The following is a 27,872-nucleotide window of genomic DNA, read 5'->3' on the forward strand; positions in this document are numbered from 1 at the left end:
CCCAGCCTGGAGTTCCACAACATCAAAAGATTCTCTAATGTAGAGAGCCACGCCACCACCCCTTCTGTGCTGCCTGTCCCTCCTGAAGAGCCGATAGCCAGGCATTGCAGCACTCCAGTCGTGGGAGCGGTCCCACCACGTCTCCGTGATGGCAACCAAGTCGTAGCCCTCCTGCTGCACGATGGCTTCCAGCTCCTCCTGTTTGTTACCCATGCTGCGTGCATTAGTGTAGATGCACTTCAGCTGGGCCATCGCCTTCTTCCCCAGCCTAGCCATTGTTTCCCCCGGCACGGCTCCAACAAGCCTTCTTTGAGCCCCGTCCCCCTTCTTGCCTAGTTTAAAGCTCTCTCTATGAGCCCCGCCAGCTCCTGGCCTAGGATCCGTTTTCCCCTTGGAGATAGGGACCCGTCTGGGGCCATCAGGCCAGGTGCCGAGTAAAGCTCCCCATGGTGAAAAAAACCAAAATTTCTGTGCTGGCACCAGCCTCTGAGCCACCTATTAACCACGTGAGCTTTCCATGTCCTCTCCGTGCCTCTCCCTTCCCCCGTAGGGATAGACGAAAACACCACCTGCACTCCCGCTCCCTCCACCAATCGTCCCAGCCCCCTATAGTCCTGTTTGATAGCCTTCAGGCTTCTCTTTTCAAGATCATCACTGCCAGCCTGGACTATCAAAAGCGGGTAATAGTCAGAGGGGCGAACCAGGTTTGGAAGCTTCCTGGTAACGTCTCTGACCCTGGCCCCAGGGAGGCAGCAGACTTCCCTATGCGTGGGGTCAGGCCGACAAATAGGGCCCTCCGTTCCCCTGAGGAGGGAGTCGCCCACAACAATCACCCTTCTCTCTTTCTTGGTGGAGGCAGTCCTGAGGCGTGGAGCCAACTTCCTCACCTCAGGCATCCTCCTGGGTAGGCTTCCTACCTCATCCTCACCCACCGGTCTCTCAAGCTCCAGGGCCTCAAATCTATTGTTCAAGGGCACCTGGGAAGGCAGCGCCGGAAGGGGAGGGCATCTCCTGCGAGGTCGAGAAGGGACCTGTCTCCATTCCTCCTCAACTCGGAGGTCCCCTCCCTCTGCCCGATGGCAACAGGGCAGGGGGTCCACCCCCCTTTGGGGCATCTCACCCTGGTCCCTCTCCCTCCGGTCCTGCAGGGAGTCACTCCACCAGTCTATCTCCCGCTCGCACTCCCTGATATCCCTCAACCTCTGCACCTCCTCCTTGAGTTCCGCCACCATGCGGACCAGGTCGTCCACCTGCTCGCACCTCACGCAAGCAGTCCCCCTGCCTCCTGCCGATGGCAGCAAGAGGCTCAGACACTCCCCGCATCCGGAGACCTGAACTGCCGCATGTTTGGACGGGCAGTCGGTCTGGGTGTGTACTGACTTCCTAGAGAAAGCACCGTGCCTGGTGGAGACCATTGTAGCCCAGCTGACGGGAGAGCGCCCTTAGAGGAGGTGTCCCTATGGGCGGGTGTGAGCGCTCCGCCCTGCCTGCCCGCCCTGCCTGCGCTAACTGCCTCGCTAACTGCCACGTCACTCCCTGTTTGCCCGCCCTGTTCGCCGCGCTCCTGGTCGCTCGCGCTCCCTAAGGGCTGCCTTTGAACGGCCGGGGGGAGGAGCTGTCGCTGACGCTGCTGGCTCCGCCTACGCCTCGTCAGCCTCCCTCACGAGGGCTGCCGGTGCCTGGCGGCTCCCTCACGTAGGCTCGATGCCCGAAAAATAGCCCTGCCTGTCCCGATCCCGCGCTCCGCTGCAGCACGCGTCTGCCCCGGAGCCGGTCGCCTCCTTTGATCTTCTGGCAATACTCCTCCTAGTGCAGGATGCCATTAGCCTTCTTTGGGCAAGGACACACTTCTGGTTTGTGGTCAACTTGGTGTCCACCAGGACTCCTGGGACCTTTTCTGCAAAGTTACTTTCTAGCCAGGTGACCCCCAGCATATACTGGTGCATGGGGTCAGTTTCTCCCCTCAGGCATGACTTTGGGTTTCCCTTTGTTGAACTTCATGAGGGTCCTGTCAGCCCATTTCTGCATCTTGTTGAGGTCCCTCTGGATGGCAGCATGACCCTCTGTCATATCACTCATTCATCTCAGTTTTGTGTCTTTGGCAAACTTGCTGAGGGTGCACTTTGCCCCACCATTCAGATGATTAGTGAAGATTAATGAGGATTTTATAAGACTGTGTCAAAAGCCTTACTGAAGCCAAAGTAGACAATATCCACCACTCTTGTCTTGTCTTGTCTACCAACCTAGTTATTTTTTCATAAAAGTTTATCAGCCTGCTCAAGCATGACTTTGTGATTCCATGCTGAGTACTCCTAACCACCTTCTTGTCCTTTGTGTTCCTTTAAATGGTTCTTAGAATTAGTTGCTCCATCACTTTTCCATGGATTGATGTGAGGCTGATCAAGCTGTACTTCCCTGGGTCCTTCCTCTTTTTGAAGATGAGTGACATATATGCTTTCTTCCAGGCCTCAGACATCTTTCCCAAGTGCCAATTCAAAGATAATTGAGAATGGCCTTACAATGACGTCAAGCCAGCTCTCTCAGCACTCATGGGTCCATTCCATCAGGGCCCATGTATGCCCAGTTTGCTGGACTGGAGCAGTATGGACCACAGCTACATGTGCCAGCCAAGGGACTTTATTAGTAGTTTAAAAAATGTACCTGCAGTTCTTAGCAAAAATAAATAAATAAATAAATAATTTCCACTTTAAAAGGGCATGCTTGAATAACCTTCACCAGTGGGGGAAAAAAGAAAAAAAAAAAAAAACAACAAACCTATCAATATGAAAAAAAGACATAGATAGCAAGGCTTGCACCCGTTAGCCAAGATGTGGCTTCACCTTCTCCATCCAGGGTAACCTTGGTTTGAATGGCACAAAGATGAACAAGACTGTTATTATCAGTGTAAGGAAAGTGAAGAGGAAAGAAAGGTTGGAATTAATATGCAACAAATCAGAAAAGGGAAAAAATGCAAAACAAGAAAAAAAAAAAGGCAAAACAAGCTTTCCTTTTCTCTCACTCTGCCTAGAGAGAGGAATCCTGGTTCAGTTCCAGGTGGAACTAATTAATTATCTTGACTGCAGGATTACTAAAACCAGTGCAAGGACAAGCTAGAGAAAGATAAAGAGCTCACTGGGACCACGCATAGATCTGTAAAGCAATGGTGTTCACCTGTGTGTAACACACAACTCCAGCACAGGACTCTCTTGTAGGATCTTTTCCCACATGACCACAGGTCAGGGCACAAAAGAGAAGCTCTAAGTTTCCACTAGCTGCTAAGTGCATGTTTCATAAAAGAAGGAGCATTCCCTTTTGGCAGTGATATGGCAAAGATAATATATAGCACCCTAGGTTATTTATTTTGTGACAGAGGGTGTCATTGTAAGTTGATATTGACCAAACTGCCTCTTTGAGACCTTTGCACAAGCTACTGCTCCCTTCCCTCTGGTTTCTTCTTCTCACTGGGAAGCCATGTGGAACAGAGAGCTGATCAAGACCTGTGTTCATTAGATCAGTATTAGAAACATGCATTCTGCATCCACTGATCAGAAAAAAAAAATCCTGCTGCTACTTTCAGCCGTGGTCCTGAGACAGCAAATAAAAGGGAAGTCAGATTGGGAAGCAGACAGTGTTCCTTCCATTAATTCTCAATACAATGACACTGGTCTATCAAGAGGTAAACTGCAGATTTTGACACCAGTTCAGCTCACTGAAATCAGGAGACCCAACAGTAAACACTTGAATTTTCATGGGGTCATTACATACCATTGTGGTCCCATTTGCATCATTTGTATCTCCTGCAGATGGAAAACCATAGCTGGGACGGAAGCAGAAATGGGACTGGTATCTTACATAATGATCAAGAAGCAGCTTAATACCAACAGGGGGGAAGAACTGCTGTTTTCATTCTTTCACTATGAGTACAATGTACATGAAAAATGCTGAGCAGAGAATAAAGCAAACTTTTGTCTTGTGCATACAACATTTCTTATTAGTAAGGCAGGATTCCTTCAAGCTGAGCACAGCCAGTGGGCCTCAGTCCTGGCACACTGCTGTATCTGAATGTATATTAAGTGCCCATCATTTCAGTAGCTAAGCAGTATCACATCCCATTTAGCACATACACAGCATTTTATAGAGCAGAGCGCTGTAAAAATCCTTTTCCCTTAGGTTTTTCTACACATTCATTGCAGTGACATGCATCTGACCAATTAAAGCAAAACAACTTTAGTTAATTAACTCTAAGGGACTGAGTGGTTCCCTGGCTGCAGGTCATTAGAGCTGTTTTAGGTATATATGAGTGCCACTGATTAACTCTTAGCTGCTGGACAATTTACTTCACCTTCCTAAGTTTTAGTTTCCCCTGGTGCAAAATGTAGGGAAATAAAATTTGTTTTCTTTGGTGAAGTGCTTTTGAGAGCTGTGAATGAAAATAGCTACACATCATCAATGAATCCTCAAAAAGTCCCAATGGGAGTTTTACGGAAATAGAACTGTCCTCACCACTGTGCTTCTGGAAAACTGAGCCACATCTGAGTAAAGCAACAGGGCCAAAAACTCACTGAGAAGCAGTAGTGAGGACAGGATAAGAATTAGGAGTTGCCTGACAGTCCCTGGCTCCTCCAGACCAGACTGGTAAGACAGCATCTTTCTTTCATTTCTGCCTATGGCATCTGATTCTCATTTCTACAGCTACTACACTATGTGACTTCCCTTCTGCATTGTTTTATTTACCCTGTCCATCCCCTTCCTCAGCAAACCAACACATTTAATCAATTCTAACACCTGACAACCTCCACAAACTTATTTTTTTTCAGTTGCAGGGATATTCCTTTTCACTGTGACAAATTGACTATAGAGTGTCATATGACTATGCACATTCTTCAGAGTATTTTTTTCCGAACTATTGCTGTGCCCAGGATCTTAAATGTTGGTTGAGTTCTTGCCTAAAGTTTTGCCTAAAGAAAAACTGGCACTGGCGCATTTTCTTTTATTCCATCCCTAATACTCTACCATTAGTTAGTTTTATCTTAGACTTTCATTTTCCTTAACTCAACATAGCTGCAAGTCCCAAGGCTGACATACCACTTCCATGGTACATTATCCAGAGTAAGGCAGATAATTTCCATCTTCTAAATGATTTGATTATTTCAACATACTTTTATAATTGAGGAATGGAAATGAACAGAACTGAGTTTCCTCATATTTCTTCAGTATTTGAGTAAATATCCTTTAAAAATACTCCTTGGACTTCCTTAACAATATTCCTACTTTTGGCAAAGAGTAACTAAGTTTGGAGTAGCTAAGTAAATCACTTTGTGAATTCTGCTCATCATGTGTTTGTTACAAAACTATTTCTTGAACAAAATTTCAGTCATAAAAACTTCAGTTCTGTAAGCAACATTAGAATTACAAATCATTGTAGGAGAAGGGTTAGTGAAAAACATTATATGAACATTTACTACTGCTTGGTTTTACATGGTAAACAACAACAACAAAAATACTATATAATAAAAAAGAAAATAGCAAGGTCTGTTCTGGGGTCTGGAGTCTGAGTACCATGACTTGACAAGTGCCTCACCTCTCACTGCAGGCAGGTTGAGAAAGACAGAGTGGTTTCCAGGTCAGCAGACAGCAACCAAAAGCCTACCAAGAAAATCAATGGCTTTGACTGCTTTTTTGGGGGCAGAGTTTCTTCTCAAATTAGTGTCAAAACCCAAACACCAGTATTCCTTTGCCGGATCCAATTTTTCTTCACTGGATTCAGGCTGCTTGCAAAGTTATAGGAATTTGTGTTTGGTTCTATTTTGCCCTTTGATTCTGACTTCTGCTGGTAGCTCACAGCTCCAAAGAACAACACAATCATTAATCTAAAACAGAAGGAAAAAGCAGTAGCACTACTTTCCTGTTCTATTAATCAATTTCCTACCTATTTTTAATCCCCAAAATTTAATAAATTTTCTTTCTTTTTCATAGGTTCACTGCAAGAGCAACTCTTTTTTTTTAAATCATTAAATGTCAGAGAAGTTGTAGAACTCAAGGAGCTTAATGAACATTCAGGGCTTGCTTTCAAAATTATCTCTATCTCTTCTTGCATTTAATATGGTATAAAACATTAAATGTTCCAAAGTTGTAAGCAATTACAGTTGTGTAAAATGGATGTTAGTGAAGTAAGAAACAAGCTCTTTCAAATGGGTGAAAAATCTCTTGCTAACAACCCTGAATCTTGAATCACAGAATAATTAGAGCCTGTGTTATGGGTAGACAGCACAAATTTACTCCCACAATGCTTCCTCTCTCAGTAGTATGTTTCTATCCCACCTACAGGAGGTGGAAAGGGAAACTTCTAACTTCCAGCCTGTCAAGTTTTGCTTTCTTTGTTAAGCCTTGTAAGCAGGGTACCAACTGTGGTACTATTGCTTTTTTATAAATTGGAAATGTTACTGAAAACAGTTGTTGTTAGAGAATGAATGCTACAGAGATTTGTAATGTATGACTCAAAACAGACAGAAAAGTGATGAACAGACCAACAGATAAACTGGCAGACTGACAAAAGCAGCACAGACTTATCAGACACCACTAACGTTATCGGTGGCAGTGGCACTGCTACGTCAGCTCAAATTTGAATCAGTGACTTAAGAGTAAAAGATTTCATATCCTGTTTTCCTCCCACTGCCATCATCAGAGAACAGAACAGCAATTGCATTTACCTGTAGATCAGGACTTCATCATCCGAACAATTATACTGCAGCTGATACATTTTTACCCGAGGGGCTGACTTGCTCACTGTCCACTTCACTAAAGCTGACGTAGTGGTCACCTCTGACACCAGGACAGCCCTTTCTGGTGGGCCTTTTGTTTCCCCTCGGTTAGACTTGCTGGAGCTGGTGATGTCTGAGAGCCTGGATTTCGGTGGGGCTGCTCGGCCTGTGCCGTTGGTGAGGTGAGGGAGCTGAACAATTGAGAGCTCGATCGTTGCAGTGGACTCTCCGGCAGCATTGGCTGCTATACATGTGAAAGTCCCGTAATCCTTGGATGTGGTGATGAGAATATCTAAGGTGCCGTTGTCATAGACAGATGTCCTCGAAGAGTTCCCAATGAGGCGGTCATCGGGGGCCACCCAGTGAATGATGGGGGTGGGATCCCCAATGGCTTTGCATTTCAGTGTGGCAGTTTGCCCTTCTAAAACGAGCAACTTGTGAGTATGCTGTGTGATAAGAGGAGGCTCACAGACAAATTCTTCCTCCCGTACATACCAGAAGTACCTTCCCTTTAGACCTGGAGGAGAAGCACAAGTTTCCATATCATCATCCCTGTCAAGTCGCCTTAACCACAGCAGCTCACAGTTGCAGTGCAGGGGGTTACCTCCGAAGCTGAGAGATAAAGGTGGAGAAAATGGGGTAACAGCTAATGGAATTACTTGAGATCTGGCAAAGATAGGATCAGGGGGAAGCTTCTGAAGTCTGTTGGATGTTAGATCCAACCTGGCCAATTTCTGAAGATCTGCAAACGTCCCTTCTGTAATATAATCTATCAGGTTATGATCCAAACTGAGCTGGTGCAAGTTTATCATCTTTCTTATAGATTCCCAGGGAATGCTTCGGAGGTTATTGTAGGAAAGGTCTAAGTCTTCCAATGTCAGCAAAAAATCCTCAAAGGCTTCATCAGAGATGCTGCTTAGCTGGTTGTTGTTTAAAATCAAGTGCTGAAGGTTAATTAAGCCTCTCAAAATATCCTCTCCAATGTCAGGCAACCTGTTGCTGTCCAGATGTAAAGACCGAAGGCTCTCCAAGTCAGTGAAAGAGTAGGGCTGTATGTAACTGATTGTGTTTCTGGATAAGGTGAGGTCAACAAGCCCAGACATATTGGCAAAATCCTGTCGGCTGATATTAATAATAAAGTTGCCCCCGAGCCGAAGTTCAACAGTCCTTCGATCTATGTCTAGTGGTACAAACAGAAGACCTTTGGAGGGACACAAAGTCCCCAGTGACTCAGACAGGTTCTGACAGACACAATATTTGGGACAAGCGTTGACCATGACAGCCATTCCAAACACCAGGATGCTGCAGAGCAATTTTTCCATGGTAAATCACACAACAGTACCTGCAAGAAAGGAAAAGAGTTACAGGGAACATCAGCAGTTATGACAGTGTTACCTTTCATCTATGTTTTATCTGACGTCTACTTCCAGAGAGACTTGCCAGCGCCTCCTCTCAGAAATAACACTCACAGTGATCAACATTCTGTGATGGGAAGGTTAAGTGTTACGACAACGTTTCCCCACATAATGCATTTGTTTCTTAAAAAAAAAAAAAAAGAAAAAAAAAAAAAAAAGTGGGCTTGGCTCCAAAACTGAATGGAATAGAAATTCTTAGAGTTTATGTCTGGTAACAGATCACAGTAACTGCCTATTCTCTAGTTACAGCTTTATAATTTTTATTGGGTAGCTGGTAGAGGACAAATCCTGCTGTCAGGTTGCATGGCTTACTTAAAACTCTGAAAGATTTCACTTGGAATAGTGCCTGCTTCTTTGAGGGTAGAAGCTGTCTTATAGTAATTACATATTGCTGCATAATAATGTGGAATTAATCTTAGGGTTGAAAGAGCTGATTTTATGGATAAAAATAACTACATATTTACCCTTCAGTAATGTGGTTGGTAATGACCATATAATTATCTGGCCAGTCCTGGAGCGAGTCAGTTCACTTGCCCGTCCTTAATAAAATTCATGATAGGCGCTTAGGAAGCAGAAATCGCTTACATAATCATCACCTGGATTCACCCTACGCTCAGCCAACCTATAGGAAAGATGATATTGTCTAGCTCCAAAGAGAAGAGATGCAGGGAAAAACATGTGCTACCTTGAGAAGCTTACTGATTCTTGCATGTTCTCATGCTGCAATCCTTCCTGTTGCAGTGACATCAGAGCTCTCCTTGGTATTCACTGCTGTCCCTTGCATCCCACCCATTTCTCTTCGTAACATTATCTCCCGTCCACCACCACCGCTCTGCATCCCCTCCCCCTTTTTTTTGCAGCTCTCACTTGCTTTTCCAGCTTGAGCTGTAAAGTATTTGTCTTTGAAGAACAAACAAAAAGTATTTATAGGCTGACTTGGAGGGCCAACCGTGGCTGGGAGGAGCTGCAGCTCTGTTTCAGGGTCAGTCACTGCACAATAACACATGAGACACCCTCATGCTTCATCAGTTGCCTCTCCAGTGCTGACCTTCCAAGATGCCACCTCTGGGTCTCCCAAAGGCATGGTACAAATGGCTGCTGACACTACACATGTGCAGCAGATCTCTGTGCCCCTTCAGCTCACTACCACTTCTGCTGAATAACAGCTATCCGTCTGTTATGCTACCTGCTGTGGAAGAGCTAGTGATGTGATCCCCATGCAGACGTGAGGTTTCAATAAAATCATGCTGTTCCTGCACGTTGTATGTGGTAGACAGTCACCTGTGCCTGAGCTAGTTCTGTTGCTGCTGTACACATGATGGGATAATGTGTAATGTCTCATAATAGCTCCAATAATTCGTACTATGAGGCCACTCAAACTTTAGCAAACATATGACACAAGAAACATATTTCACAAAAAAAAAAAGTCACAGTGCAATGATTTACACTTCATTTCACAGCTGAAATGACAGTTATGCAGATGTTTCATAAAAATTAAAAGAAGTTATGAAGGTTAATGATTAATCCACTAGTAACACACCAAACACAGAACAAAATCTATTACCTCAGTATTTTTTTTTTTAACTCTTTGAACCATTCTTGTTTACCCTCCCTGTGAAAGAAATGAAAATTTGAGCTTTATGTTTTGGGGCTGTGCACAAAATTGGCTGATTTCTCTCATGGTTAAGGTAGTTTGGCTTCCCCTGCCTAGAATTTAGAGTGACATGACTCAGAAGGAAGGAGCTGTAGGAATGCAAGATGTTGTGAGGGCTGAACTATGTATGGTAGTTCAGTTATTGCAAAGTTTTCTGCATGGTGAGATGTTGGCAATTATATAACATTATTACTATTCTATAGGAGAGGACAAGATTGAAGCATCTGTGTTTGCTGAACTCTGCAAACAAGATGAAAGCAAGATACTTTCAGAAAGGATGGCTTAAGAAGACTAATCCTACCTTCAACAGTAAATAAAAGGCTACTGAAAAAAATGTTTGGAGATTAGCAACTAAGTTATTGATGAAAATCTGCAGTATACTTGGCAAAGTGTTATAAATATCCCTTACATTATTATCAATTGGTAGTTTACTAACAGGCAATTGGCTTTAGAATCTTAATTATAATTGTGTTCTGCAGCTTTAATTTAGTGTATTACCCTACCAGCTGAAATGATAAACAAAAAACAGTTTAAAAGGGGGAGAAATAGATACAGTTAATTAGTAATAAGCCCTTTCATAGCTTCTCCCTCATCTACATTCCCACCCTCTGAATATCTATTCATAAATGTGAATGCACACTTAGGAGAGCAGTGTCTCCTTTAAGTGTCCCAATTCTCTAACCACATTTTTTCCGGATGCCGTTAAATATCACAGAGCTCTGGGGAGACAGTTGACTCTAAGCATCAGAGTGAAAAACATTTGTAAAAAAACTGGGGGGAGGAACAGAATTTAATTACAGAAAATAGGGACTGCGACACCGAGAGGAGGCTGTGAAGCAGGAGATCTAAATGGCAAAGTAAACCCTGATGGGGAAACCATCTGTGGATGGATTGAAAGCTCGTCATCTGCCTGTGTGTACTTGCATGCGTGCATGAAAAAAATGCAGAGAGCACGATATGTGCTTTTACCAGCAGGAGAACAAATCAGTAACATCTATACCAGGATGAAAATATCATGGCTGCTGTCATTCCGGTTGTTGAATCCATTTGAAAGTATTAATGTAAATATTTTTTGTCTGCAGAGGATATTTCTAGACTTAGTAATCTGTTGCCAGCATCAATACTTCAAGCTTCTGAGCCTGGCACCATAGGTTTCTCAACAACATTGTCCTGAAGTGACAAGTTCATGACACAGCAAATAGTACACAAACCCAATGGGTTACAAAGAGGAGACTGGGGAGAACAGAGGTATGCAGGACTCCTTAAAGAGAACATCTGGGGTTTTCATAGGGCAGCTGTTTTTCTCTTTTCCCTCCAGAAAGAAAAAATACCTAGGCCACAGATATGCTAAGAATTCAGGAGTCTGCACAATTATAATAATATCTTCTAAAATCTAGTCTCCCACAATGTCAAGGTAATTGGTAGCTGCCAAGGAGATGGATGTATAATAAAAAATGTTTTGATTTCAGTTCTGGTAACTTTCGTATTAGAGAGAAAATAAATTGTCAAGTTTAGGGTCTGTTTTTGCTGAGTAGTTTGCTCACCTTGTTCCCAAATCTCCTGTGACCTGCAACATCGAGCATTTTACAGGCTGTTGATGGTAGCCCTGTGAGAAGCTCACCATTCTGATTTACATTTAAAAGGTATCTATCTATCAGCAAGCTAAAGTAGATTTCTCACAGCAAGTCAGTAAATCTGGCAGGGTTTCTGTCTCAGCTCAAGATGAAAAATAGTCTCTTTAGTCCTCTTATAACATGGATTGGTATGAATTAATATGTGCAAGAGTCATAAACATTGGTGTTTTGTATTCAAATTTTCCTCATAAAGATACAACTTCTGTGATTTGGCATCTCATTTCAGGGTTGTCTCTGAGGCATTTTTTAATTCTATATTCATTGAGCTTTGCATATAAATTCCAATAACCTTTGTGTACCGCAGCACCAAGTACAAGTTAACTGTCAGACAAGTAAGGTATAGCCGCAGCACACAGGCTGGGAGAAAAAAAATAAATAGAGAGGTGGCTGGGTAGTGGCTCTCATTCTACTGTCTCCTACTGTACAGGGACGCAGCTTCCAGGGACTGTATGGATGTATTCTTACATTTTTTTTTTTCTTTTTCAGGTTTGTAGGTGCTGTTCAAAGAATTATATATATATATATATACATATATATATATATATATTTCTCCTAGGAGCTACCCTTTCCTCTTTCTTAACCTTCTCATATCTTCTCTCTGTTTTCACTGAATCTCTGTGACTAAAAAATCTATCCCACAGCTGCAAAGCCTGAAGGACTGCAGCAATGGGTGAAGTTTCACGGGTAGTCTCTGAAGCAATTTAATCTACAGCATGTAAAAGGGAATGGAACCATGTCAGGACAAAAATTATTCCTTAATCCTTTCCTTTGCCAAAATCCATGTGGTAAAGGTAGGTCCCAGTATGCCGTGATCCATACGGGTAGATTATGATTCACCTAGTGATGATTATGGCAGTAAGGAAAGTAAACATCTCTGCATCTGAATCTGTCCTCAGAAATGAGTGCATTGAGACATGGGTTCACTGCTAGTTTTACAAGCATCTCCAAGACTGTTCAGTTGTTGAAAGTCAGTCATGTATCTAGACGTTCACAGGCTCAAAATCAGGACTTCTGTGTTCACCTAGGTTTCTGCATTCCTCTCGGGTAAAGCTGCTCATCATCAGATGTGCATATGTACAGTGCAACGTAGATTTTTGCTATGCCTTTTTAGGAGCTGTTTTTTTGAAAAGAATTAGTAGCATTAGCACATGGTGTGCTTGCTTTCTCCAGCCACTCTACATTTTGTAAATCATAGAGAGGAAAACAAACACATGCTGTTTCAGGTATTTGTGGCTGTCTTTACTAAGCTCTTCCCATATTAATTTGACAAATATTGCTTCCACAGTAGCAAAGAAAAAAAAGGAACTCTGGATTTTAACTTTTTTTTTTTTTTCCCTCTGTACAACTTGTTCTTGAATAGTGCAGCAGTAGCAAGATTGCAACCAAAATATTTTACTACCCCAGTACCACTACAAGGTTCATTTATGCACTTTACTTCATGTGAGTGCTGTCCTTTCCAAGTTGCTGGGGGTCCATCCTACCTCCTCTGTCCTCCCCAGGGCTGGAAGCAGTCTTTGCTTGGCTGCATTCAGGAAGAGCTATGCTGAAGAGGTGAATGCCTCCAAATGAAATTAACTCATAGAATGGCTTAAATGTAAGAATATTTCTGTTATTGCTGGATAACAGGTAACTGGATCCAGAACAGAGGTAAGGATAATCCATAAAAAACAATTTTCAAGAGGGCTCACTCTATGAAGCTTGATTTAATCCATCCAAAAGTTCCCCAAGGAAATAACCCAGTATTTTCTTAGTCAGGGCTGTCTCACACAGGAAGATATTGGTCTCTTTCAGTCTTTCGTTGGCAAAACTTGTGTCTATTTGTGTGCATTCCTTATCTTTCCCCTGCCTCTGTTCATGGCTGTTTGGTTTGTTTGTTTGTTTGTTTTAAGCACTACTTTTACCTAATTCCTTTACCATTCCAAAGACTGAAGCAGTGCATTTATCAAAAGCTCAAATAATCAATGTAGCTGGTCAGATACAGAGATAGGTCAGATGTAATTCAGCTATAACCTGAGCATCTGTGAAACACCAGGCTGTGAGCTTGGCAGAATACACTTTATACCCCAACAAACCTCTATTCACTGCAGGATTTTGGTAAAAGAAGCTCAGACCTCATAGCAGCTTTTCTGCTGAAATACAGGACTGTAACTTTGATGGTATCTGGCACAAGAACCTTGTAGTTTTAATACAGATAAATTTTTTCATCATTTCAGGTCTTCCAGTCTACTGAGGCATAGCGTTTCTCCCACTGAAAGCAGTACTTTCCAAACACCCTAGAAGAACAAATCTGCTTGTTATTGTTCTGTCACAGTTGAACTCTGCAATTAAGTCACCTCTTCACATTTCTTGCTACTTAGGCCAAAAACAATAACCTTGGACAGTTCTACAAAGGTTTACAATCTGTAATACTTGACAGATGATAACAAAACCAACTGTTATTAAATAAATTTCAGAGTCAGTTAAAAACATCAACACCTTCCCTCCATTTAACATAGTTAAGCTACTAGTGAATACTGCTTAGGTGAGCTCTTGAAAGACATAGTACAAATTTCCCTTCTAGAGTCACTTTCTGATACAGGCATCACCTGGAAAGGGCATTTTGAGCCCTAATGAAAATGTGTATGTGCTCATACACGTGCATACAAGAGGAATTATTATTATTATTATTATTTATAAGTGGGTTTGATCAAGAAAAAACATATTTGCAGCTTCTCTGCCAAAGATCTGGACCTCTGGCTGCCAAACATTCTGTGTGTTTAACAGCCTTAGTGACACTAGAGCACTTACATCTCCAGTTCCAAGGAAATTCAGCAAGGGAGCTTAAGTCAAAAGGAAACCACATGCATTCTGTTATATCCTATCTCACTTTCACTAGCATTTTGCTGAAATTAAGACATTCTTGTAAGCCATTTGGTTTTGAGAAATGTGCAAAATTAATCAAGCTTTTGAGATTCATTTCCTGAGAAAATAAGACTTGGTGAACACATTCTGTGTACTTTTGAGCATCTGCCTGTCTGGCACTTTCCCACAATACATTTGGGACATTTTCATCACTTCAGATAAAATTTGAAGTGCAGAGGCCTCCATAATATTTACTACTCATGCATTTCAAGAACACAGAGTAAGTTTCGAGACAGCAGAGGAGACTTTACTAGCTTTACTGGAGTTTTGCAAAGGAGATATGCATCATGAGGCCAACTCTTTTTGAGCCTTAAAGAATCCACATGGAAGAGAGATATTGTTAATATCTTTGTTGTTGAAAAGTCTTTAATTAAAATTCAGCCTTTTTAGAGAAGAGAGAGTCCATTCTGCTGTTGCAGTGGTCTGAGTTGTATGGGTTCTCTGGTGTCTCATAAGGGGCAAACTCATTCTATGATCCCAATACAATTCAATTAAAGAGTTGCTCAGTCAGGCACACACATCCTTGGGAAGCCAGAGTTTCCATTGGCTCCACAGAAAAGTGTGTTCCAGACAGCTCAGGGAGGTAAATGCTGATCAGGATCCAGACTTTGAAAACCATTCAGAGAACCTGGATGCCCTGATCCAATTCATTTCAATTGGCCCTGAAATTCCATGTTCCTGAGTTTTTTAAAAATCTAGCACTAAATAGTAACATCGTTCTGTAACTACACTGAAGTTATAGTGAAGGCTGCTGTTTCTGCAGTCACATTGCGCAAATAGGAGCGCTATTTAATAATGTAGTTAACAAAATAAGAGAGTTTCTACTCAAAGTTTACAGGTACTACTATTCCATTATACCTAATCTCTAGACCTTGCCTGATCTGGCATCACGCCACTTGAAACTTGGACTGAAAACTTTCATTCTGGGAACATACAGAGAACAGAGCAAAAGCAGTACAGGCTTAAAATTACACCTACCAATTAACCTAAGTCTCTTGTGCTGCTGAAGATGGAAATTTATCTTCTAGAATGATGTTTACCTTCAATGCCAAGGTCAGTTTAATTTGTGTATGTCCTGAAGCCTGGGGTCCAATTTTTAATCTCTGAATGCTGATTATAGTAACTGAATTAACTCAGTCTTATATTGTGAATTCAGTAGGCACGCTTGATTTACTCATTCATTAAAAAATATGTTACTTTAAGCAAATACCTACACAAAACACATCATTTCAAAATGAAAATGTCACATTTCAGAAACACTAGAAATAAATATTCTGAATGGTTCATTTTATACCTTTCCTAAAGTAGTCTCATGAAAGCAGAACCGGCACAAAAATAGGTTTGGTCAACATGGACTAATACATATCAGTGGTAAAACTTCTGGCTAAATGGAAAAGTTACTTAGCTCTAGCCAGAACTCATGAGTGGCCCATTGTAACCTTAATAACCATAGCCAGATCTTTTTGAGAAGTATGATTTTTACCTGTGAAAATAACTGTACTGGCATTATTCAACCTTCAGTGACTGTAAATTACAGGCTTTAACTGACTGATTTGTTGTGACAAAAAAAAAATGCTTAGCTATCTGATGGTTTTCGAACATGCACAACATTTAAATGTGTAGACAGTTATTTGTAAGCATAACAAAATGAAATAAAATAAACAAATTGGAAAGAAAGTATCTATTTAGAAAATCCATGTGTAGACATTTGGCAAACAGAGAGACCTAGGTAGCACCACCTAATACATGGTTGTGTATCTGCATGTACATGAGCTACATGCAGTGTCCCTTTTCTTCAAGGGCAAGACACTTTCACTGAATTGCCTGAACCATCTGATGAGAAGCTGTGTGTGGGGTGTAAGAGAAGCTCTGATGTAGTGGAGCAGTTAGCTGGTGGCTGCTGGCTAGAGGACAGTATAATAAATTTCCCAGTCATGGAGGTGCATTGCACCAACAGCAGGTCAAACTGGTTTCCTAGAGCTTTCCAGTGCAGCCACATCTGTGGAGGACAGTGATTTCCCAATGACAGGGGCACAGGATGTGCAGGGTACCGTTTTCAAATGATCTAACTAGAAATGGCTTGGTTTGTTCTTGTTTTTGTTTTTTCCCCCAGACCATTTGCAGGTCCATTCATTTTCTTCTGTTCATTTAATGTACTCCAGCATTTACTTTTACCTCCTGCTTTTAATGTGGTGTGCCAAGTCTCCATCAGATTCAATCCAAAAACTCATGAGTCAGCTAAGCTGAGCCCCTTTCTATTTTTAGCGATCCAGTTCATTTATTTATCTGGTTCTTTAGAGCAATCCTGCATTTTGCTTCACCAGCACAGTAGAGAAGTTATCAGTTATTCTGTCTCTTACTCATTTTGAACACATAGGAAAGCTGCAAATGTACGAAGGAACAACCTTCTCAGAGATACTGCCTATTGTGTGAGACACAGTTGTCCATCAACAGTCCCTGTTGCTTTCTGTGTCTACAAGTCAAGATCTGTTCTCATCATTTGAATCCAAATTTCCCCTACTCTGAGCCATAACAGCAACTCCAAGGGTTGCTCTTTATCCCTGGCTTATTCTAATTCTTATAAAAACCTTTATATACTCTTATTTCCTTCCACATCAAAGAAAAAGGAGGATAATTAAAATTGGCATCCTTTCCTTAATCTGAGCTTGTTGCCTTTTTTTTTTTTTTCTTTTCTCTCCCCTAAAGACAAACTCTGTCCAATAGCTCCTAGGTAGTATTCTTTATTTGCAATATATACTGCATTTTGCGTTTTATTTATAACGTATACTCAAAGAGTCACTGCTATGAAAAAACAAGGCATACGTACAAAAAGACCATTTTCTGTTGTTTCTCATAAATTTAATTGGGTGCAGAAAATTACATGTGAAGATTTGGAGAAGCTATGAAATATAGGCAAGACAAATTGAAGGATGTCAGGTAAAGTCCACACTCAAAAGATACTGAATTCATTTTTGATGAATGCCACAAGTTAGGATTACTAAGTATGTTAGCAAGAGCATTCAGTAGCAGAAGCCTGCTGATTCAGGGAATACACCCAAGTGGTTTGCAGTTGTGGTTGGCTCACAGTTTGGTAAGAAACTGGCAGAGGTCTGAGAAGGAAACAAGACCACTGCTGTCCCATTACTTGATTCAACATGGCCTCCTCAGCCTCCAGGTTCTTTCTTCAGTCTGGCAATCACTTTATTGTATTTTCTTGCTTTTCACTTTTGATGGAACTAGACTTGTCAGCTAAACCTTCTCTTTCTAGTCTACTCACTGATTCCATGCAGGAGGATAATTCATTGTTCCTTTGGAGGGCTTTATATTCCCATTGTCTCTAGCATGCGGAGGGTGGTTTCTTAAACTTGTAGACTTTAAAGTTGTTGCATCTGCTTCTATCATTGTATTTCCAAATCGCTGTGTCACTGGACAGGGAAGAGAAAGGAAGTCTAGATTTTTGCCAGTAATACCTGTTCTTTCATATCAGGATCTCATTGCACTTTACAGAAGAGTCCTTTACTACCTCATTTTTGCTGATGGGTAAGGAAGAGGCACAATCTGGCTCAAATATCTCTCCCAAGATTACTTGCCAAGTCCTTCCTGGAAAACCCAGCTCTACTTCCTTTCAGACCTTCTTGCACAGTGATGTGTAAGACATGTTAACAGATTTGTTAACACAAATCTGGTGTCATGGACAGTGTTGTCACAATTGCATTGGAAAGATGGGCAGGGAGGCCTACATATCTGGGGAAGAAATGTAAGTGGTAAGATTCACTTACATGTTCTTTCTTCCCCTGTAAGATAAAGATAATTATATCTATTGACTTCTACAATCAGTTGTTTGCAAGGTACCTGGAGACAGCGTGTGTGTAAAGGCTCTTAACATGGAAGTCATGACACAGAAAGAGAGACAGAAGACAAGAAACAGCTTTTGCAGCCCTTTCGCTGGCTAGTCACTGGTTCATCATCATCCAAGGTTAGCAGTGAATGGGAGCCAGAAGCCATGGATGCCTGTGCAATGTTGAAGTGACTCCAATCCCCAGCACCCCCTCTACTGCCCCAAATACCAGTAGCACAGAAGCCTGTGGAAGAAACACTGCCTGCTTTCCTGATATTTTTCTATTTTGGTAACTTAACCATAGCTAAGAGTCTCAACTTTCACCGGTGACGAGTAAATAAATAGTAGAGTACATTTCTAACTCTCTTGACCAGTGCGAATGGGTACACTGGGAAACAGTACCATGAAAGCAAACAGATGTAAACAAAAAGCATGCCTAGTCTATTACTTAATAAATAAAAATAACACAAGCATATGATGGCATTTCGGTCATACTGATGAGACCTGGCTGAAGGCTTTGAATGTAAAACTACAGAAAGTACTACTAATTTTCTGTCAAACACTGACTGGTCTGCAGAGACCTTTTCCTGGGAAAGGTTGGAAGTCTGCCAGCTGAGGCTAAAGGAAGGTGAGTGGAAAGCAAGATAAGAATAGCTGCTTTTTTTGCTACTCTTGCTGTGTTTATTTATGAGGAAACAAAAGCCTTCAATCCCCAGGGCTCTCCACACAGCACCTTTCACTGGCACTAAGGCAACAACAACAAAAAAATAAAAATAAAATAAAAAACAAGTCTCTTAAAATTAAAATGAAGGGAAAGCATGTGATAAAATAAAACATACAAGCCCCAAATATTTCAAATGTATATTCTGCTTCACTTTGCAGTTTCTGCTTACCAACTACTCACAGAATGAGTCTTATCAGATAAGAGCAGCCAGCTGCTACACGCTGCATTTAAATTTATATTGCAAACAACAGGCTCCATTACCCAAGGATTTTCTCGTTGCATTCCTAATATTGTCTTTCTGCATGCTTTATTGTTCCTCATTTCCTTGCATGGTCTTTGCTTTCTAGTGTGTGCCAACACATCCTGGTATTTATTTCAAACATTTTTTTTTTCTTTCTTTCTTTTTCTTTTTTTTTTTCCCTTAATCTGCCTTTAAATATCCTTCTTCATGCCTCTAAACACTCAGCTTCTCAGACACCATCTCAAAAGCTGCTGTTTCATACACTCTTGGCTGTTCCCTTCTCCCTTTCTGCTGTTACTCCTGTTCCTTCATCCCCTAATCATTTGATCACTGTGGTTCTTTGATGTGTGAGTCTTCCAGTTCAGGCCCAATTTAATTATGTTTTTTACAAGACTGACCTCTCTGGTCCCAATTTGTTCAAGATATTTCCTTCATTGATCCAGGGCCAGATCCCTGTACTGCCTGTTCTAAACTAGATTCCTGATATTAGAAGCAGCCATGTACTAGCTCTGAAGGTCATTTTGCATATATCAGCAGTTAATTGCACTGATTTATTTGTGGTGGATACAATACACTCTTCCTTGCCCTTAGGTCTAGACATATTAACAGAAAATCAAGGGGAAACAATTAGAGGGATTTTCATACTACAACAGGAGCACTTGCTTCACCATTCATAAGCATCCTCAAAGAATAGATCACATTTTACAGAAATTACAAGACACCCTAAAGATCTGTATATTTAATTTCTCTTGGTCTATTATGAAAACAAAGTCCAATGCTATGGGAATTTTCTTTCTTAAATTCTGCTCCTATCATTTACCGTTTTGGAAATAACCAGCAAGACGTTTCAATTTTGAAGTGGAAAGGCAAACGTGTGGTTTCAAGAAAGATCAAGAGCCCTGTAGAACATTTGCAAAGCCAAATATGCTGTGTTGATGACACACAGAGTAGATAGAAGATAGCTCTGTTTATAAATTACCAGCCTGACATACATGATAAATGCCCCTATATAAGCAAGCAGGCAGAAGAACTAACTCTTCAGTAGATCAGTACAAGCTTCCTATCTTCAGCAGAAAAAGTCAAGGGAAACTGAAATACAACTTTTTTAACCCAGGAAGGGAAAACTGCAATATTGCAGCCAGGAAAGGGGAAAAATATGTCTATGGTGATTGCTGTTTCCACAGGGTCTGCAGTTAGTGTAGATCCAGGAGGATGCAGAGCTCAGTGACAACAGCACAGAAACAGCACGGTGCCACTGAGCTGTGCATGTTCAGTGAGCACAAGGTGTGGTAAAGGTCTCTTTGAATTAGTTTGAGCTAATTAAATACAGCTCTGTGCTTGACAGGATCTGCAGATGCCTCAATCCACTTTGTCCAGTTCTACTCAAGGGTGATGTCGAATCTAAGTAAACCGGCATGAACACATTATCCTTGCCTGTTGCCACAAGCTAACAACTGAATAAGATCAGCACAACCAGCCTGCCTGACCCTGACTGAAAAGGGTCAAGGAAACTGAGCCCTCTGTATAAAATTGGAGCTGCTTCACGACCACGGTGTTCTTTCCCCAAAATGGAAAGTTAAACTGGGATGGTTTATCTGCTACCATGAGAGAAGAGATGCTGGCTTCCTGGACTTTAATGAGAGGGGCTGCTATACAGACGGATCTTGATGTTCCATGTTTTTTCACAATGAACACTCTTAGACGTTGTCTTTCATGTTGATGGAAGATTTTTGTTTGTGTTGAGGTTTTAAAAACAGGAGAAAATTACTTTTACCTCCCTTATGCTACTTAAGACCACATGGTATGAGAAATCACAGAAATCATATAAAAGAAGAGATAAAGACAAACAGAAAACCATAATTCACAAATAAATAAATAAATACAGAATAACACTTGGATTATTTAGCTTACTGTCCCACAGCTCCCACTGATGTATAATGATCCAAGAAGCACATCGCTTACCTTAAGCAAGCAACTCCATAGACTAACACCTTTCAGTCTCAGAAGTATTTTATAACACCCCAGCCCAACCCAGACTCCTGATGAAAGTTATCTCCCCAACACACACCCAACTCATTTTCCCACTTCTGAGGTCATTTGCAACAATGTCTACAAATGTATATCCCTGTAATGGTGACATGAAAAGCGGAGAGGAAGTGGGGAAGCATCTGTCCTTCAGGGAACATCCTGCTTTTTCTCCTGACTGATATTTCCCCACTCAGCCATGCCAGTTGGCTCATGGAGGATGTTACTCATCTGTCCCCTCCTTCTACTGGACTAAGTCTCCATTCACGAATTCTGTGGGAGGTTTGCATGAGTAAAATGTGAGTAAGGATTTCAAGACATGGGTCTCTGAGTCACAGATTTATTGAAAAAGCCACACACACACATAAAAGGGGGAGGGGGGGGCTGCAAAAACCACTGTCAAACATACACCACCATGCTGGCATGGCAACTATGTACTCAGCTCTGGTGAGGCCGAACCTCAACTACTGCATTCAGTTTTGGGCCCCTCAGTACAAGAAGGACATCAAGGCCCTGGAACATGTCCAGAGAAGGACTATGAAGCTGGTGAAGGGCCTGGGACACAAGTCCTATGAGGAGCAGCTGAGGGAACTGGGATTATTTAGTCTGGAGAAGAGGAGGCTCAGGAGAGGCCTTATTGCCCTCTACAACTACCTGAAAGGAAGGTGTGGGGAGCTGGGTGTCGGCCTCTTCTCACAGGTGATAGGACTATCACACTAGTGATAGGACTAGAGGGAATGGCCTCAAGTTTAGCCAGGGGAGGTTCAGGTTGGAAATTAGGACACATTTCTTCTCAGAAAGAGCTGTCAGGCATTGGGACAAGTTGTCCAGGGATGTGGTGGCATCACCGCCCCTGGGGGTGTTCAAGGAAAGGTTGGACGTGGTGCTTAGGGACATGGTTTAGTGGGTGATAGTGGCGGTAGGGGGACAGTTGGACCAGATGATCTTGGAGGTCTTTTTCAACCTTAATGATGCTATGATTCTATGTCAAACTGACATGTCAGTTCTCTGAATACAGAGGGACGCGGTGGCCCTTGCTGACAATGATAATAAGAATGGTGAATATATCATCTGTGACAGGTCCTCTGCAAGGTGTTACTACTGGGACATCAGGGGGTATTTGATACTTATTTGCTCAAAGAATCATCATACATGTCTGAGCTGCCCAAAGAGTACTAAATGATCACAACAGTGAAACCTGTCCAGAAGGTTATTCTTGATTTCATACAAATAATATTTGCTTTCTCTCTTTTCAATAACTTGTTTTCTCTTGGGTCTCGACATGCACTGGAGTATACTCATGTGTTCTTTCTTATTCATCAGTAGTAAGGATTGCACTGTGGGTGTTCTAGATGCCAAGGAGCCTCTCATTTCCTTTGGTAATAGCAAACAATTTTAAATTGGAGCAAATAGAAAGGAAACAAAATGCAGACAACTGAGCAAACGGTAAGGCCAATAATTTAGTTTGTAAGCTCTGTGTGGCTGCTATTCCCCTCTACTTTATTTTCTCCAACAACTGAATAGGCAAATTGTGCTGCCCAACAGGCTGTATGGGACAAATGTCGATGTGTATATATATATATACATATATATATATGTATATATAATATACACATACACAGGAAACATACACAGGAAAGGCTGAGAGAGTTGAAACCATTCATCCTGGAGAAGAAAAGGCTCAAGGGGATCTTATCCATGTATATAAACACCTAGTTGGGGGAAATAAAGAAGATGGAGCCAGACTCTTCTCAGTGATATCCAGTGACAGGACAAAAGGAAATGGGTACAAATTGAAATAGAGGGAATTTCATTTAAATGCATGAAATACTTTTTACCTTAAGAGCAGTTGAACATCTGCATGGACTGCCCAGTGAGGTTGAGAAGTCTCCATCCTGGGAGATGTTCAAAACACGACTGAACATAGTTATGGTCAACCTGTCCTTGTTGGCTCTGTTTTGAGCAGGCACATGATCTAAATGATTTCCAGAGCTGCCTTCCAACCTTAACTATTCTTTGATTCTGCAGTGTAAACTAGTTGCATATTTTTATATCATAAATTTAAAAGGCAGTCCTGATCCTAGTGCATAGCCAGAACAGCTTCTGCCCTTGTGCTGTCTGCAATATTACCTCTTTCACACACAACTTTAAACATAATGGAGATGAGTAACTAGACTAGTGGATTCTATAATAATGAACTTTATTCATAAGGAAATTCATTTCTAGTGAAGATGATCCTAACAAACCGGCATTTATTATAACAAGTACCTCTCCCCAGAACATAAACTAACAATTTCCCCCAACCATCACACTTTGTAGCCCTGGCTCAGGTATTAGGCAGAGCCAAGAAGAGTCGTCTTTCATGGATCAATATTCCAGACACAAAGGGGAGGTAAGATTGCACAGGTTGATAAATTATGGTAAAGCTATTGCTAGAAATCAATCCTTTGTCAAAATGACTGAGAATGATTACAACCAAATGATGGCCAGGGTAGCAAGGGTTCTAGAGGCCCTCTTTTGAGCTTATTGCCCACTTTGGAAATCAATTTAAATTGCTTTTTTTTCCAACTTTTTTTATATATATTTTTTTCAATTTAGGACAATTGTGGTAGGAAATGAAGTCATCATCTCACTTTTTCCTAAGCCTGTCAAAGGAGTGGGGGTGCAGTGGGGTGAGGAATGGAGATTTGTGCTCACCCCTGTAAGGAGGAAACGTGAATCCAATGATAAAATAGGCTTCATAAGAAGACAAATGAACAGTAGGCAATTCAGTCTCTCTGACTTATCCCAGATTCCCATCTTTCCTGGCTTGATGGTTCAGTGAATTTGGTTCATTGCAGCAGTGCCTTTTGCCTGAACATGGAAATTGTCACTGGCAAAAGCTGAAGAGTAAAGACCTCAAGTAGCACATATTAACACCTTTCCAGAAACAACACAAAACAAAACAATCAAAAAATGTAATATCAAATGCTTGGAAATGCAATCTGAAGAACTCAAAAATTGGAAAGAAAATAAATAAATAAAGGCTCCATCTCCTGAGATCTTAATGTATGTCTGGCACAATGTAAAGAGCCACAGAATGCAGGGATGACGGGATGACACAAGCACGTTCAGAAAACAGCGTGAACCTAACCAGATATATGGAAATATCTCCCTGAATTTTCATATCTCACATTTCACCACAGCTGAAGAACAAAGGCAAGCAGTGCAATGCAATAGTTTAGATGAGAGCCACAGGGAAACCTGCAAGCAGAAAGGAACACCCTGCATCGACGATGGAGCTTTCAGGAGCATCTGTAAACTGTGTCACCACTCTCCCGTGCACGAGGCCCTGAGAACAAAACAAGCTTTGTGGCTACCTGTGAAATTGAGTATTTCATTGCTGAAGTGACATACAAGCCCAAAGTATTTACATCATGTTTCTGCTCACACACAGATTACTTGTGTCTCTGTGTCAAAGCCATCTTACAGCGAAAATAATTCCTCTGCAATACTGTTCATAACCTGACAACAACAGCTGTTTTGTTGAAGCACAAAAGAAATCTAACTTCTCTTAATAAGTTGTCTATTGCTTAGGAGCCTTCAGTTTCTAGGTATTTACCATCCTTAATATCCAGCAAAAGCATCACTTCTTTATCAATGAGTCAGAAAGCATCTGGAAAAACTGCTTCCCTCAAGGTACTGAATCAATATCAAACAATTCAAGGTTCAGATATACTCACAGTGTGCAGACAACTGCTAATCAAGATGCAAGCAAATCATTAATCAAAGGACAAAGCTGGGAGAAAAATGCAAAAGATGCCTAATTGACTATTTTCCAGCATTTCTAGACCACTCTGTTCTTATTGGTTCCTTTCAAGAAGTTGTTGTTGCTCTAAGAGATTGCTGGCATGGGGAGAATATGCATTAATGTCAGGACTGATCTTAGTGAGCTGTCCCACAGTCTCTTAAGATGAAAAGGTGAATGAGAGGTTTGACAGAGCAAACATGGAAGAAGAATACAGAGGACTGAGGACTCCGTTACATAAGTTATACCTCAGTTGCAGCTGTGCTGTAACTGGGGTCAGAAAAAGACTTCAGCATTTAACCCTTTATCTATCACTCCACACCTGAAAGCATCAGTGCAAAAGAAGGTACACTGGTTCCTCCACTTTAACAAATTTGGTCATTGGAATTAAACTCAGATGAGATTCCCCGTTTGAATCTCCCAATCATATATAAAGTTTTAAGCAAGTTTTCCTTCCAATAGTGCCAAAAGCATGGCGAAAGTTAACTGTGTGGGTTTAAGAGGGTGTTTTAGGTGGTCACAAATTAATAGAACATAAAATATTATACAAGACTTGCTATTTTTCCTATAGGCTTTATTTTTTATTTACACACTCATAATAGTAATTGTTAGAAATTATACTACTTTAAGAATTTATTTATTTCACAAGCTTCCTGACAACTGATATTAGGAATCTTAGAGTGATGAGGTGTGCATTTTGCCTTTCATAACCATGCTTTTGTGAGTTTTCCATGGGTCTGTAATTTGGAAGAGGGGCTAGAGATAGGGCTGCTGCCAGTGGCATGGCTGCATGCCTGCATCTTCACCTCATCATCACATCCCACCCTGGCTGCTGAAAACTGCAAAGCACATTGCACTAAGGAGACAGAACATCGTTGGTGCATAGTCTTATAAATGTTTTACAGGGCATAATTTCACAGATGGATCCAGGCATGTTTTAGCAGAACTATTTTTTTTTTTCCCCAGAGGACAGATTGGAATAAAAAAAATATATAATGATAATAAAAAAGAAATATATACATAGCAATGACTAACTGTCTACAAATAGCTTAAATATTTGACTTAGAGATGAAAAAGAATTGTTTATCAAATTGCAGAGGTATATAAATCATCAAAATTTAGTGTGTATAAAACAGTTGAAGATGAAAAGGAAGGAAGGTGGTGTCATGCACAGGGACTTCTTTTCACAGATCTGCCACAGACTACTGGTGTTTGTCCTTTGGAAAGTCTCCTAATATTCTTCTATGCAAGTTCTCTGTACTTATTATGAAAACAAAGACTTTCACCCTTCATTGTTTCTTTGTCCTGTCAACATATTTGAAAGCAGTTTGGGCTGAAAATGTTTCTTTCTATGCATTCACATAGTATGTGCAAAGTATAATCCCAATTGATTTGGGGGCCTTTCAGCACTGCCATAATTAAGTCATTATACTAACACAAAAAGTGCCTTATAAATGTTAAATTTCATATTCTACTTATTATAATTATATTATGCACCTACTACTATAATGTATAATACATTAACATTTTTAAAGGATAACTTAATCTGAATACCAGCAGCTTCATTAAAGGCAAAGGCTACTATTAAAAAATATATAAAAAATAGAATAAAAAAGCTTGTAGTGGTTTAGGAACTGCAGACTAGTTTCAAAAAGCAACTAAGGCTCCAATTGTCATCAACCACCTTTGGGGAACTAAGTCATTTATGAAATTTTTAGTTAGCTATGTGAGACAGTTATATCTCTTCTGAAATTTTGATCCAAGATGTCTTGACTGTGAAACGGTTTCCCAGAAAGGTAATGTGAATCACATTGCTAAAAAGCATTTTTAAACTGGCTGGGCAAAGCACACTCACACTTCAACAGAAGGATAATCCTAGAGTAATTAACAGTGACCCATGCTAACAGAAGGACAGACCACTAAGAACTAATAGGTCTTCTTTCCATCTCTCTTTTCAGTAAGTCTTTTCTAGAGCATTGTTTTGTTTTGTTTTGTTTTGTTTTTCTAATGGCAAAACTAACAGAAAAAACTTTTCTTCAGTGCAGTCTAATGCTCACTCTCTTAATTTTCTGGAGAATAAATCTCCTTTATTAATATACCCTACACTCTCACACACATATCAAATAATATGTCAAAAGATAAGAAAGGAAAGCAAAGAACTTGGGTGACATTTGTTGACATTTCCAACACAGAGGAAACAAACAAGTTACACTGTTGTTGAATGTTAAAAAGGCCGTGGAGAGTGAGTTTCCCCTCATCAATAAGGCCCTCCAGGTATTTTTAACACAGCCTGATACTGTGTTCCCTAGCAGGAGGTATTCCTGCAACGCTAGGAGACAGGGATGGCTACTTGCAGCAATTTGGAGACCTCAATGAAAAGGTCATCAGATCTTTCATTTTAATTTACATGTTTAAATGATCAAGGTCACTTTTAAAAGGGAATAATCAAGATACTCATCCTGCATCTTAACAAAACATCAGCTACAAACAGAAATTAAAATCAAAATACAAGCACTTTCATTTTTAGTTTTTTTTTTCTTTAAGAAGGTTCTTTTTTTTTTTTTTATTTCTTTATTTTTCTATATTTTTTTTTTTTTATTTTTTTTCTGAAATCATGTTAAGATCCCTTTAGAGGCTGCAACTGAGAAACATCAAAAACCTTAATGTGGCCTGAGGGTGGCTCACTACAAAGCCATGTGCTAATAATACCTTACATTTATAACTCTTTTCATCCAGAAGTGGATCCCCAGGCAATGCAGATACTGTGTATGCAGGAATAATAATTTTGAGCCCCCTTACTGACATGTGGCTGTTCCTGTGGGGAAATACGTGGCCTCAACTCCCAGCCCCACAAACGCCACTTATCTTTGGAGCTTGAGGAGCTCACTCTGT

The 27,872-nt window shown here is 41.0% G+C and overlaps 1 protein-coding gene across 2 annotated transcripts in view; it reads right to left on the reverse strand.

The window, feature by feature from the left end:
- LRFN2 (leucine rich repeat and fibronectin type III domain containing 2) overlaps positions 1-27,872 on the reverse strand; it is a 228,541-nt gene that overhangs the window by 37,648 nt on the left and 163,021 nt on the right. For both annotated transcript variants that reach the window (XM_040553080.1, XM_040553079.1), the window contains one exon: positions 6,711-8,103. In XM_040553080.1, coding sequence (XP_040409014.1) covers positions 6,711-8,083 — 1,373 coding nt within the window. In that variant the 5' untranslated portion in view covers positions 8,084-8,103. The remainder of the gene's footprint in view (positions 1-6,710; positions 8,104-27,872) is intronic.

Source organism: Cygnus olor, chromosome 3 (assembly GCF_009769625.2).
Source record: "Cygnus olor isolate bCygOlo1 chromosome 3, bCygOlo1.pri.v2, whole genome shotgun sequence".
Taxonomy (NCBI): Eukaryota; Metazoa; Chordata; class Aves; order Anseriformes; family Anatidae; genus Cygnus; species Cygnus olor.